This window comes from Schistocerca gregaria, chromosome 6, assembly GCF_023897955.1.
Source record: "Schistocerca gregaria isolate iqSchGreg1 chromosome 6, iqSchGreg1.2, whole genome shotgun sequence".
Taxonomy (NCBI): Eukaryota; Metazoa; Arthropoda; class Insecta; order Orthoptera; family Acrididae; genus Schistocerca; species Schistocerca gregaria.
The window spans coordinates 319,233,217-319,248,784 of NC_064925.1; the positions used below are offsets into that span (position 1 = coordinate 319,233,217).

Consider the following 15,568-nt stretch of genomic DNA (forward strand, 5'->3'; position numbering starts at 1 on the left):
GCCAGTGGTACAGTCTGAACAAAGATTTGCATATTACAATTACTTCACGTTGGGGTCATTTTATTCCAACTGGAAGCATCTTCCTGACGTTGTGGCCGGGCGATTCTAGGTACTTCAGTCCGGAACTACGCGTCTGCTGCGGTCGCAGATCCCAATCCTGCCTTAGGCATGGATGTGTGTGATGTCCTTAGGTCAGTTAGGTTTAAGTAGTTCTAAGTCTAGGGGACTGATGACCTCAGATGTTAAGTCCCATTGTGCTTAGAGCCATTTGGAAGCATCACCGATATTTCCCAGTACCATTGACGAGAGCATTCCTCACACATAATGATAAACAAATACAGAATGTTGAAGTGACATTTTATGGGAACACGATATAAGCTATTTAGCAGCTATTTTAGTGTTGTAAGAATTGTAGTATTATAAACCAAATTGTGAGGAATTCCTGAGAGTCTCTGAAGAACACTACAAGTAGTTTATGTTAATTGCGAATAAATGTAGGTGTTTTCACAGATATTTTGATATAACAAAGGCCATATACATGCCTCGATGGTCCTCATATTACAGCCTCAACAGAATAATAAATTCCTTAAGAAAGGCACAGCCAAGCCATACTAGATAATGGCCTCACTGTAAGTGAGGTCTCCCAATGAGTGTGAGAGATAGAGGCGCACATTTAATTTGAGAGACGAACAAAAGAACTGGGCCTGCAAACGTAAGAAAGAAACGTGCGTTCATTTATGGACTCAAATAATAGTCCGTTTATGGATTATATCTGAATCTTGAGAATGGCGAATAACGTCCGACCGGTGATTGGCGTTTCCAAAGCAAGTTTGCTAATATCAAGCATAGAATTATTTTGAGAAAGAAAACTTCTGTGAATGTATGTATGGATCAGAGCATTTTACGGAACTATGGGAAAATCGGGAAGTGAAGAGAATCGAAGCGTTTAAGATATGGTGTTAAGGAAGTATGCTGAAAATTACGGTGGCAATGAATTATCCGAGGTAGGAACACGGAAAAAGTGTCAGCCCTCCTTGGTATCGAGTATTTCATCTCAATACCGACGATTTTTTAATCTATATTTTTCAGCTGATACTTTTATTCATATCAGTAATTTATAGCAGGTACCGTTTCGAATGATCCTCATGATTATTCATTGCAACTTTATGATCAGAACTATGGAATGAGCCTTTATTTGGCAACACTTGTGTCATCACTATGCGCCAGTGCTTTAGAGGAACGGGAAGAAACAAAGGTTTTATTCCTCCAGTTATATAAGCTATTCACTGAATACTTGAAAATTTGGAGCGTTTATTTTCAACGGCAGGCAGCACGCTGTCAAAGTTGCGTAACGGATTCTGTAGTAAACGATAGGTTTAAATATTGTTTTTCGGTGACTCTGCGGAGGAAGAAAGACAATTTTAAATAGATTAAATTTATTTATTTTTGGGTACTATTCAGTTGCTTTTCTGGTAATCTCTTCTACAGCTTCATTTTTCAAATTCCAAATTTATAAAAATTTCAGTCTGTAATAAAATAAAAAATTGCTTGAGTTAATACTTGATTTTTTTTCCATGTAAAACTTGAGAATATCGAGTATCTTTCTCTGTTATAGAATGATTTAAAAAAAACAGAGATGGAGAGATTGAAGTATGTATTTATTTTACCAAACCTTGAACACGGGACACGACCCCAGTTGCAGATTACATATCTAAGGGCTTACGCAGGCAAGAAACTTGATTTTCAATATTTCAAACATTTACTGACCGAATTTATAAAAATTAAAATGCTGTCATAATCTTGTAATATTAGTAATTTTCGCCAAACAAACATTAGTATACGCTCAATAGTACACGCCTGATGGCCTAAAGTTATCGAACAATTGTAAAATAAAAGAAATGAACCATCGCATAGCACCGACAGACTATTATTCTTTATCTTTGCCGTTCTTGCGTGGTGCCTGTAAATCTCTATGTACATGTGTCAGTTAATGGCATAAAAAAGAATTCTGACAAATAAGGCATTGGCCGCCTCACCTTTTACTGTTTGTATTCCGTGAGAGGCGGACGTGGACTTGCTGCATTCCGCAACGGTATTTTATATTTTATTTGTGAAAATATTGAGTTAATATGCTAATTGTTATTTTTACAATCAGAAAACATGTAGTTTCTTGTAATTGATTACGAAAAGACAGCATCAAGAGGACATTTAGTTATGTATGAAGTATTTAACCACAATGGTCATCTATTGTAATTCAATATGAAAAGGTACGTAGCAGTAAAAAAGAAGTGTGTTAAAAATAAGTGTGCTTATTTTAGTAAATTAACATTGATGGTTTCCATCTCCTTATTTACTTGAATGATAATTATTTTGTGTTAGTTCATCACCAGAAATTACGATCACGCTGATGGGTCGAACGCAGCATGAGGCAGAAGGAACATTATCGTTTTCTTATTATTTCTGAATCAACATTTTTTTTAAATTGTGTAGTGATGCATTTCTTTTAAAGTCTATAAATCTTCTGGTCCCTTAGTGTTGTTCCGGGTATGACTACATCGCGACTATAAAAATGCGGAGAAATGATAATGTTTCTTCCGAACGATCTCAAATGTATCAATATGCTGCTCTTATTCAGGTATTTAATTCTCAACGTATTTTATTATAATAGTGTAATCAATCCTTTATCCTGTTGCCAAGTGGCCCACCAAAATATTCACTTTTTCGACATTTTTCAAAAAATAAAATAAAATAAAATAATAATTCTTTTTCTTTTCGCCCACCAAGAGCAACGCTACAGCTTGTTGAAAACTATTGTCCCGAACTTTGTGTGTGAAAACTCTTAAAGCTTTTAAATAAAACTTTGTTAACATTCAGCTTCTTTATTCTTCACGTCTTCATATCTGAAAACTTTTGCCGCTAGAAGGCTCCGAATTGTGGCGTGTAACATGGCGGTGTGTAACGTAACTGTGTCGGTGTGTGAGACACAGCGTGCTGTAATCGAGTTTCAAATTCAAAGAGTTCGTCCACACATGGAGCACCCTCTCCTTCATCAAGACAATGCCAGACCACACACGAGAGCAGCCACACCTGCAAAAATCCGACGCCCTGGGCTCGTCCTCGATGTCCGCCCCCGGTAGCTGAGTGGTAAGAGCGACAGGCTATCACTCCTAATGGCCCAGGTTCGATTCCCGGCTGGATCGGAGATTTTCTCCGCTCAGGGACTGGGTGTTGCGTTTTCCTAATAATCATCAGTTCATCCCCATCGTCGCGCAAGTCGCAGAAGTGGCGTCAAATCGAAAGACTTTCACCCGGCGAGCGGTCTACCCGATGGGAGGCCTTAGCCACACGACTGTTGTCGATCATTCTCTATAAAGCCCAACCCAATTTTCGCGTGGTTCCAAAACTAAAAGAACACTTTCGAGGACTTCAGTTTGATGGTGATGAAGCAGAGATGAGGCTGTGTTTCCGTCAACAAAGTCAAACGTTCTTCAGCGACGGTATCAACAAGCTGGTCTCTTGTTCAGAGATATGTGTCTGTCGCCATGGTGAGAAATAAATATGTAGACATGAAGAATAGAACGGTAGTAACGTTTGTTTGATTTAACGAGCTTTAAGAGTTTCCACACAAAAAAATTCGGAGGCATTACTTTTAAGTACGCCATCGTATAATCATATGGTAAAGGTTTTTATACAGTAAAATTCCAAGATCAGACATGACGTTTTACCGTATTACTTCTTTACCACCAACTCTACTCGCAATACAATTTGCAGACAGTATCTGTTCCGACGTAGAGGCAAGCGCCGGCACGCCGATCGGGAACGTTAGAGCATAGAGGGCTGTGAGGACGTCAGCCAATAGTACGCGGACCGACCCTCCCCAGGACGACAACCCGACGGCAGCGCCCTCGACACGAAGAGGACATGAGCGCCGCTCCCGACAGGCCGCGACCCAGCAGAAGACAAGCAGTTCTACGACCTCCACGGGGGCATCAAGAAAGGGCACTTGTATAGCAGCGACTTACGAACTGTATTACTTGTCTTTTATTACGAATCGTATATACTGAAAAGACCTCTTATTTGTGTGTCGTCCGAGAAGAAGGTTTCCTAGGCACCCCATATTTGACGAGTGGGCAGGATAAAACAGTATCAACATGTACCACTGAATCTATTTGAAAAGTTATATCACTGACAAATAGTTCAGGAAATACGACGTTTTATTCATGAGATTTCGATTCTTTAAAGAAATGGGGTGGTATTTTACTGGTCTAGTGTATACTTTTTGTGAAAGATCAGTACTGATACCTCAAAGTATTGATTCGTTACTTTCGAAACTGATATGAGTACCGACACATCTAACTCGAAGCGACTAAACATGTAAGTTCCTTTCGGCTCTGTTGGTACAGACTTCCGGAGGTTGGCCAGCGGCAGTTTGATGGGAATTCGTGGACACTGAAGGTGTAGAACATGTGAGTCATATTGTAACATATCGTTTCCCGACTGCGCCCGTTTGCTCCTTCTGTAGTTATTGGCTAGAACAGGGTGTTTCTGGGGAAAGAAGGCTTTTTCACCCTGGAGTTAATGGACCGGTCTATCTTAAACTGGTAGTTGTCTGATAATATGAATGGTTCAAATGGATCTGAGCACTATGGGACTTAACATCTGAGGTCATCAGTCCCCTAGAACTTAGAACTACTTAAACCTAACTAACCTAAGGACATCACACACATCCATGCCCGAGGTAGGATTATAACCTGTGACCGTAGCGGTCGCGTGAGAATAGGAGATATGGAACATATCTATTAAAGAGACTGCCTACACTACGCTTGTCCTTCTTCTTTTGGAGTACTGCTGCGTGGTGTGGGATCCTTACCAGATACGATTAACAAATTACTTTGCAAAAGTTCAAAGAAGAGCTGCACTTTTTTTATTATCGCGAAACAGGGGAGAGTGTGTCGCTGACATGATACGGGATTCGAGGTGGACGCCATTAAAACAAATGCGTTTTTCGTTGCGGCGGAATCTTCTCACGAAATTTCAATCATCAATTTTCTCATCCGAATGTGAAAATATTTTGCTGACACCGACTTGCAAAGGGAGAAACGATCTTCATAATAAAATAATGGAAATCAGAGCTCACGCAGAAATATAGAGGTATTCGTTTTTCCGCGCTCTGTTCGAGTTTGGAATAATCGAAAATTATTGTGAAGTTGGATCGACGAACCCTCTGCCAGGCACTTAAGTGTGATTTCCAGAGTATCCATGTAGATGTAGATGTAGACCGCCTAAAGGTTATGTGACTTCTCCGTGATGGCCAGTGTGTTTCACTACAGAAAAAATTCTAAAGCTGCTGGGAGGAAGCAGCACCTTACAAAAGCACTTTAGGTGGGATTACGAAAAGGCCAATGTAAATACCTGCACTCTGCTCCTGATTCTCAGTGGCCGAAAGGTCAAATAATTTCGTGCGAGTTTAGGCATTCGAGACATCGTGGAGTCGGCCGACAGCCTTTGTACGCTGTGAAGTCGTGTGCTCTCTGGGGTCGAGGTGGTGTTTTTGAAGGGGGTTCCGGAAGACAGGATACGATGATCCTTGGGGATCGACCAGGTTATTTCTTGGAGTGCGGAAAATTGAGCTTCGGGTTGAACTTTTCGCTGTTCCAGGCAGATGTTGCCTTTAAATAGGCATCCAGGTGATCGATAGGCAAAGCGCTTACATCAAATGATGGCGTCAGCAACTACTCGTAGTTGGACGGTTGTGTCTAGTGAACAAGATGGACTTGGCGACGTTTAGTAGAAGCAAATATATTATGTTCGTTTCCGTGGTAATTTTAGGGTACTATTTACGTGTGACTTCTGGCGAAGGAACCAACACAGCTAAACCAAAAACAGGAATACCTCATGTACTGATAGTCAGGGACCATCGAACACTGCGGGGGATGGTTGTAAAAAATCAATAGCGTGTTCCAAAGTGCTACCGGAAGTGTTATATTAAAGGAGGAAAAACTTTTTTTTTTTTCAATCCAGAACACTGTTCTCCACAACACTGCCCCATATAGACATTGCCAAATTAGGATTAGTTTTCATAATAACTGTTATTCCATAGATATTAGAAAGGAGTAAATGTATTGCACGGAATCGAACCATACCGTATTAATGAAATTACTACTTTAAGTGCAATTAATTTGTTATGCGTGATCAAAATAAATCTGTACATGGAACAGATCGAAGCCAAAAAACGAAATCTGAAGTATATGGCGAAAAGAACTGCTATAACGGAATAATATAAACTGCAATTGGAAAAGAAAGAAACAATTGCCGGTGAGCAAGGAAGTCTTACATATTAATTTAAACACAATCTTTGCCATTACGGGGAATTCAAGATATAAGCATCTACTGCAAACAGCAGTGGAAAGTTCTCACGTGTTGGACTACTCATAGAAATCAATGGATCGAAGGTCTTTCACTGTGTTAAAGGAGACATGAGCAGTCTGCTTGTAATCCATCAGCTTAAAAAGGATGATTACTAACAACCGAATACCCATTTGCGGATTTTAAAACTGACAGAATAACTAAAATTAATGGGCACTTTTTTAAACAAATTGTAAACTTTCAACTCTATACAGAAATTCCGCAAGTATTCGAAGGAAGAGATCTGGTGGCGTACACCCAGGGAAATACGCAGTCCTTTAGCGATAGTGCTATGCAGGAAACGAAAGGAAACATTGAAACCCTCGAATGCTCGCCACTAGGAGAATTGCAGGAAAGGACAAAGGTAACTGTTAAAGCAATAAATGATATTTTCACAGAGAAAAATTAGAATATTAGAATTCGAGAATATAAATTATTTGTATTTAACAAAATTACTGGTTGGTAAAAGAATTCGCTGATTCGGCTGCAGATTTAAATTACAAGTTAAAAATTAAGCTAAATATTATTAAAGCAACACGAAACAAAAATAAAGAGAGGGTTTTTTACTGCGTGTAAAGAAATAAGCAAAAATTAATAGAAGTTTTTGCACGAACAATTTTTCTTATTTGCAACCTTACAAAAAATCCTAAGAAATCTCTTATTTACGATTACCTTCATAAGTGCGTTTTGCATGGGACAAGTGGGTTGTTGGGTGATCTCGAAAAGTATTTGAAGCTAGGTAGCTGGAAGAGTAGGAATCCTTGTTTCGTACCTACATGAAAATTCCTAAATAAGTAGACCATATTCTGTCACTTGGATCTTTTTTTAATTTCACATAGTTTAATCACGTCTAGTGTAATAACATAGCGTTAGATTTAAGTTGAGCAGCCAAGTTTGATAGTGACATCATACTTTGCTGATCATATTGAGCCATAAGCAATTTTCATTAAGATAAGGTTGGCATACATACAGAGAAGACCATCTTGGTAGTGATAAGGATATTTAATTGGGCAATAAAATAAATTCTAAATAAAAACCAACATTTCCTAGGATGACAGCCCAAGTGGCGTACTGTTATGGATGAGGGAGGGGTGACAGTTGCAGTTCGTTTACATGATGGTCATAAACCATTGCGCCCGTATTCCCTCTGTTGCAATAATAGCAACGTGTTTAACCCTTTCAGACCCTTTGGTTACAATTGTGTACATTAATTTTTACTGCATCTTAGCTGCAATAGAAACATATTTTTCCCAGTGGAAACCTGAGGTACACATTTTTGTATGTTCAACTTTTTCATCATGCACAAGTGCTACCAACTGTTCGGCATGACTATGAAACTACAATGAAATCAACGTAGAAGAGCGCAGCAGCTCGTGAGCACCAGAATACATGGATGTGACTGGTTTGCTATATCCCACTGTTCAACTGAACACTGTTTTTGGTATTTTGCATGGTAACTATTGAATGAACGTTTTACTATTTATTGCAATAGAAAGTATTTCGTAATTAGTTATTTTAGTCCATAAAATGAAACCAAGTGTACAAAGTATGTTTTGAAGACAGATATATACTTTTGTATGAATCTTGCATGTAAAATCATTAAAAAAATTACCTAAGAGCATTATCACATAAAGAACAGTTTTCCATCCTCCAGAAAAAAATTCAGTTTTGAAAGGGTTAATATACTGCTTACCAGGATACTACATCCATTCGTTGTCACTCGGTAATTGTGTGACCACATCTGAAGTGTACCTTCACTGTGATGGAATAAATCTCTGTTACACAGACATGAATGTGAGTGATGTTGATTATGCAGATTCTGAAGCCAAATAAATGTCTTAGGTGAATAACTGGGGAAAGACACACATCTATCATATCTTCCGCCCATTGGTAAAGGAGTCTGGTGCTGAAGATGCGGAACTGGGAGTTTGTAGAGGTTGCAAGATGAGATTATACGGTGCGTACCTATGATCTTGTCCATCCTGCGGGACAGGTGGTTGCTCATCATGCCGCAGATGTGGGCGCCCAGGGAGTGGCCGACGCAGGTGATGCGCGAGGCGGCGGCGCCGTTGTAGGTGAGGTGGGCGTACAGCTGCGCCGAGCACTGCGCCACCAGCCGCGTGTTGCTGATGGCCGACAGGTAGCACGGGAAGTACGTCAGCGGCTCCCAGTCCACCGTGAACACGTTGTGGTCGCCGCGGCTCAGGTAGGCTGCACAAGGACGAGGCGCTGCACTCACGCCCACCATCTCAATCTTCATCCATACACTGAGGTGGCAAAAGTCATGGGATACCTCCTAATACCGTGTCGGACCTCCTTATAGGGCGAGAGCTCGACGTGGCGTGCGCTCCACGAGTTGTTAGGGGTCCCCTGCACAAATATTGAACCATGCTGCCTCTACTGCCAACAGCAACTGCGGAAGTGTTGCCAGTGCAGGATTTTGTGCACGAACTGATCTCTCGATCATGTCCCGTGAATGTTCGATGGGACTCGTGTCGGCCGATTTGGGTGGCCAAATCATTTGCTCGAATCGTCCGGAATGTTCAAACCAATCGCGAACAGTTGTGGCCTGGTGACATGAGACATTGTCATCCATAAAAATTTCATCGTTACTTGGGAACATGAATTCCATAATCTCCAAATAGCTGAACATAGCCATTTCCAGACAGTGATCCAAGAAACACAGCCCACAACATTATGGAGTCACCATAAGTTTCCACAGTGCCTTGTTGACAACTTGGGCCCATGAAGTCAGTGGCACCCTCGAACCCTACCATCAGCTCTTAGCAACTGAAATTGCGACTCATCTGATAAGGCCACTGTTTCTCAAGGTGCAACCGTTATTTTTGAGGTGCTGCAGGCTATGTGGTGCTGTTAGCAAAGACACTAGCGTCGGTCGCCTGCTGCCATAGCATATTAACGCCAAATTTCACCGCATTGTCCTAACGGATACGTTCGTCCGTACGTTCCACATTGATTTCTACAGACATTTCATGCAGTGTGGCTTGTCTCCTAGCACTGACAATTCTATGGAAATGCTGCTGCTCTAGGTCGTTAAATGAAGGCCGTCGGCCAATGCGTTGTCCACGGTGAGAGGTCTTGCCTGAAATTTGGCATCCACGGCACGCTCTTCACACTGTGGGTCTCGGAAGATTAAATTCCACAACGGTTTCCGAAGTAGAATGTTCCAAGCGTCTAACTCCAACTACCATTCCGCGTTCAAAGTCTTTTAACTCCCGTGCTGTGGCCATAATCACCTCCGAAACCTTTTCACATGAATCAGCTGAGTACAAATGACAGCACCGCCAATGCACTGCCCTTTTATAAATTGTGTACACGATACTACCGCCATATGTATTTGCAGACCGCAATCCCACGACTTTTGTCACCTCAGCGTACACCGTTAGCCAGCTTGTGGTATGTGGCGGATGGTGCTTTATAACACACTGGTACATACAAGCTAAAGGACGAAAGTAATTTTCTCATGATGTTTCACCGTCAAGTAATATTGTTCGATGAAACGTGGTCTATACTTGAAAGAACTTACAAAATATAACTAAAAGAAATATGCAATGAGATGAACAGAAATAACACATAGAATGAAATTTTCAGTCTACAGCGGAGTATGCGCTGATATGAAACTTCCTGGCAGATTAAAACTGTGTACCGGACAGAGACTCGAACTCGGGACCTTTGCCTTTCGCGGGAAAGTCCTCTAGAAACATCCCCCAGGCTTTCGCTAAGCTGTGTCTCCGCAATATCCATTCTTCCAGGAGTGCTAGTTCTGCAAGGTTCGCAGAAGAGCTTCTGTGAAGTTTGGAAGGTAGGAGACGAGGTACTGGCGGAATTAAGACTGTGGGGAGGGGGCGTGAGTCGTGCTTGGGTAGCTCAGTTGGTAGAGCACTTGCCCGCGAAAGGCAAAGGTCCCGAGTTCGAGTCTCTGTCCGGCACACAGTTTTAATCTGCCAGGAAGTTTCAGAAATGACACCTTTATTCAAAGACAATAACTACACTGAAGTCATTGGGATTCACGATAGTGACACACGGATATTAATACGGTGTGCAATCACCACGGACGGCAATGTGTGGTCTGGAACGTGCTCCCATTCTATACACAAGGCTGGTAAGGAGTATTGGCGATTGGGCGTTCAAAATGGTTCAAATGGCTCTAAGCACTATATGACTTAACATCTGAGGTCATCACTCCCTTAGAACTTAGAACTACGTAAACCTAACTAACCTAAGGACATCACACACATCCATGCGCGAGACAGGATTCGAACCTGCGACCGTAGCAGCCGCGTGGTTCCGGACCGAAGCGCCTAGTACCGCTCGGCCACAGCGGCCGGCGGTTGGGCGTTCCGTTCCTCCACCAGCGCAGCTGATTGCTGGTGCATGTCCACTTGCTGCAGTACATCTCTCCAGGGCATTACAGAGGTGCTCAGTGGGATTTAAGTCGGAGTAACGGGCAGGCCAGTCAGTTTGGCAAATATCGTCTCGTTCCAAGACCTCCTCAACCCGCGCAGCTTGATGCTGTAGCGTGTTGTCATCCGTAAATATGAAGCCAGGGTCGAATGCCCCCCTGAAATGACACACATGGGGAAGAGGCACAGTGTTGCCAATACACTGACTGGTGAGTGTACCATGTTCAAAGATTTTGAGCTTTGTAGGTGTATGCAACATAATACTTCCCCACACCATAACACCAGGAACACCGAAACGATTATGTTCGACAATGTCCCTGAGTGCTTTATGCATCCCGACGACTCGCTATATGGGGTACGTCCAGCATTGTCGATCGGTTTGGTGGTTCAGGTATTTTAGTTGTGGGGGCGTAGAGACTAATTCTTTTAACACGATGCGCTCCCCGGTAAACGTTATTGTGATACAACACTCGTTCCCCAAGTGCGTCTTTTGAGAGATGCATTCGGCCCTAGCTTCATGGCTGACAGTGCGCTGTTGCTGTTTTCAGAATTTATCCAGAATGAATAAATACAAGGATATGGAGATGCCCTTTTGGCCAAGCTATAGCAAAAAATATAGCGAATTTCCTGATGTACGCAACTAATTTTTGTCGATATAGTCACCGAGTAACGACATCGTCCTTACTTTTTTCTAAAGGAACTATATACTTTTCACTTCGGCACTTGAAAGAAGCTTCTAAGAGAATTTCAGCGATATAATATGTATGGGACTTGATCAAATAGGTTCAAGATTACAGCGTCACAAACCAACCATCACGGGAAGAGGTTCTATAAACGTCTGTCCTGTTATGCCAAATGAATGCAAACACGTATATCAGGTACGGTTCGTGTGTTTATTATCGCGGCTGTCATACCAAGTGTGTAAATGTTGACCTTGAGCATTGCTACACGCTATAAAGTGATTCTGGAGAAACAATACTGCACGTTGAATCTAATCTGGGGTTAACGGCAGCACAAGCCCTAAGGTACTGCATGCCTTCGGGAGTCGTCGGTGTTTCCTGACAAGCCTCTTGTTTTAATTTTCACCACAGCTACAAGTGTAGAAGTGTTGAGTTTGGTGAGTATGCAGGTCATTTTGTGTTTCTTGAACGACCGTTCCAACTCTCTCGAAATGTTCTCTTAAGAGCGTCTGTCATTACATGTGAGCTCTTAGACTGACATCCGCCATGTTGGTATCACACTGCTTGTCTTATGTCCAGTGGACTGTGTTTCAATCACTGCGGAAACAGCATATCTTAGGAACTAGACATACTTCAGAGTTCTTAGATGCCCATTAATGTAACAAAGTCCAATGATATGGGTCTTGAAAAACACGCAAACGTTGATAGACCACGGGCATTGTTTTTATTCGCGTGTATGAATCAATGTGGATTTCCAAATAACAATTAATGTGATGTTGACAAGACTGATTTGCCTATGGTATATCAATGTTGCTTCTTCCTTAACACAATTTTCGCACGGGAGTCGCATCACATCGCACTTTTCGTAGAGAATAGTAACAAATTCTGTAAGTCAGTGCCTTGAAGCTGTAGAGACACGGAAATGTGAAAACGACGAAATGGAATGGAGTGCTTGGCACGATCTGGATACTCTTCAGCATAATAGGTAGCTCTTCAGCTTCAACAGGCAGACGAAATTCTCCATAAACGATATTCACTGTCGTATACATTGAGAACGTCTCAATAGCTTTACGAGCAAGTTACCCGATTGCTACTGCAGCAGAAAACACACTGATGTGTTTCATGCACACAGGTAAATACAAGAACCATATCCGAGTTACGTGTTTGCATATTTTTGGTATAATTGTGCAGACGTTTGTGGAACCTCCTCTCCTGGCTGCGCGGCAGTGGTTTGCCGCCCTGTTATTTGATATTTTTGATCAAATCCCATACATGTTATGTCGTTCAAGTCCTGTTAGAAGATTCTTTCGGATGCCACAGAAAAAGTATATAGTTCCATTAGAAAAAAATCAAAGTCGATGTCGTAATTCGGCTACAATAAACGATAAAAATTACTTGTGAACATCAAATTCTCCACATTTTCCGCTATACCTGCGCGAAAACTGCAAGTCGATATATTTATTCACTTGTATATACACTCCTGGAAATGGAAAAAAGAACACATTGACACCGGTGTGTCAGACCCACCATACTTGATCCGGACACTGCGAGACGGCTGTACAAGCAATTATCACACGCACGGCACAGCGGACACACCAGGAACCGCGCTGTTGGCCGTCGAATGGCGCTAGCTGCGCAGCATTTGTGCACCGCCGCCGTCAGTGTCACCCAGTTTGCCGTGGCATACGGAGCTCCATCGCAGTCTTTAACACTGGTAGCATGCCGCGACAGCGTGGACGTGAACCGTATGTGCAGTTGACGGACTTTGAGCGAGGGCGTATAGTGGGCATGCGGGAGGCCGGGTGGACGTACCTCCGAATTGCTCAACACGTGGGGCGTGAGGTCTCCACAGTACATCGATGTTGTCGCCAGTGGTCGGCGGAAGGTGCACGTGCCCATCGACCTGGGACCGGACCGGACCGCAGCGACGCACGGATGCACGCCAAGACCGTAGGATCCTACGCAGTGCCGTAGGGGACCGCACCGCCACTTCCCAGCAAATTAGGGACACTGTTGCTCCTGGGGTATCAGCGAGGACCATTCGCAACCGTCTCCACGAAGCTGGGCTACGGTTCCGCACACCGTTAGGCCGTCTTCCGCTCACGCCCCAACATCGTGCAGCCCGCCTCCAGTGGCGTCGCGACAGGCGTCAATAGAGGGACGAATGGACACGTGTCGTCTTCAGCGATGAGAGTCGCTTCTGCCTTGGTGCCATTGATGTTCGTATGCGTGTTTGGCGCCGTGCAGGTGAGCGCCACAATCAGGACTGCATACGACCGAGGCACACAGGGCCAACACCCGGCATCATGGTGTGGGGAGCGATCTCCTACACTGGCCGTACACCTCTGGTGATCGTCGAGGGGACACTGAATAGTGCACGGTACATCCAAACCGTCATCGAACCCATCGTTCTACCATTCCTAGACCGGCAGGGGAACTTGCTGTTCCAACAGGACAATGCACGTCCGCATGTATCCCGTGCCACCCAACGTGCTCTAGAAGGTGTAAGTCAACTACCCTGGCCAGCAAGATCTCCGGATCTGTCCCCCATTGAGCATGTTTTTGACTGGATGAAGCGTCGTCTCACGCGGTCTGCACGTCCAGCACGAACGCTGGTCCAACTGAGGCGGCAGGTGGAAATGGCATGCAAGCCGTTCCACAGGACTACATCCAGAATCTCTACGATCGTCTCCATGGGAGAATAGCAGCCTGCATTGCTGCGAAAGGTGGATATACACTGTACTAGTGCCGACATTGTGCATGCTCTGTTGGCTGTGTCTATGTGCCTGTGGTTCTGTCAGTGTGTTCATGTGATGTATCTGACCCCAGGAATGTGTCAATAAAGTTTCCCCTTCCTGGCACAATGAATTCACGGTGTTCTTATTTCAATTTCCAGGAGTGTATTTGGGATGGCCTGTGTTAGCTGCCGCACCCCGTATAGATTAAACTAGACGCATTTTCGAAGCTTGATACATGGAACACACGAGTTCGCGTTTGGCGAACACGTGATTTTACGGAATCACTTACTGACGACCATGGCTCGAAGCACGCAAATTTTGCACACTGCACCAAAAGATAGAGGTCTCCAGGCCGGATTTTAAATAAACAGAGTGAATTTAACAAAAGCTTTCATTTGTTTGAAGACACCGGGATACTCATCGTACATTCCTACTCTTTATTTATGGTCTTTCGCTGGTAAAATTATTGTGGCGTTGTCAGTCACGTTTTTACTTATGCTTGGTTGTTTGGATTTTATACGTATTTATTTATATGCTCCGTAATTACAGAAGGGAATATAAAATTTCATTTGCTATTTTTGGAGGAGTGGTTCGGGTGACTCAAGTACTAATTTATCTTCGGTCCTTAAATACCCAGAATTGACGTTGACTGTATAGCGGAAGAATGAAAAATATGATTGTAGTATACAAAATTGTTGGAGCTTTCGTAGCCACTAGCTGACTGTCTTTTGTCCAGGCATCTTCGGCGACGTTTGTTTAGCGATTTTTCTGACGTTCTGTCAAACCCAGCACAAATGGCTGACATAATCAAAGATTCATCCTACAATGCTGATGGTGGACTTGACTATTATCAGCATTGTAGGGTGAACCTTTGACGATGTCAGACACTCGTGCTGGTAAAACGTGAGAAAAACCGTTAAATAAACAACGGTCGGATATCTTGAGACAAAATTCAACAAATTATTTTACCGTGTTTTTGAAACAGAACTTTTTAAGTTTCGACACATGTATGCCAACATGCTCATGGTATCTCTACCGACCTAATGCTCCATTTTGTAAGTACGACGGATGAGCAGGTAATGCAGCTAATGTCACTGAAGTGACTGTGATAGACGTAACAGTTTCGTTACAAAATAACTGAGTGTTTTATTTTTCTCTTTATTTTGCATTTTAATTTTTTTATGTTTCACAGTTATGTAGCATGTTGTCTTTTCTCTATTTCTAGTTCCGATGATGACTCATAAGAGTTGAAAGCGGTAATTGTAGCGATCACGACAACTGTGAATTAAAAAAATGGAATAAGGCGGCTGGTGTCCGAATA

At 42.8% G+C, this 15,568-nt stretch overlaps 1 protein-coding gene across 1 annotated transcript in view; it reads right to left on the minus strand.

The window, feature by feature from the left end:
- The window catches only part of LOC126278169 (phospholipase A1-like), a 286,583-nt gene that overhangs the window by 45,292 nt on the left and 225,723 nt on the right, over positions 1-15,568 (minus strand). Inside the window, exon 3 of the mRNA XM_049978064.1 lies at positions 8,371-8,616. Coding sequence (XP_049834021.1) covers positions 8,371-8,616 — 246 coding nt within the window. The remainder of the gene's footprint in view (positions 1-8,370; positions 8,617-15,568) is intronic.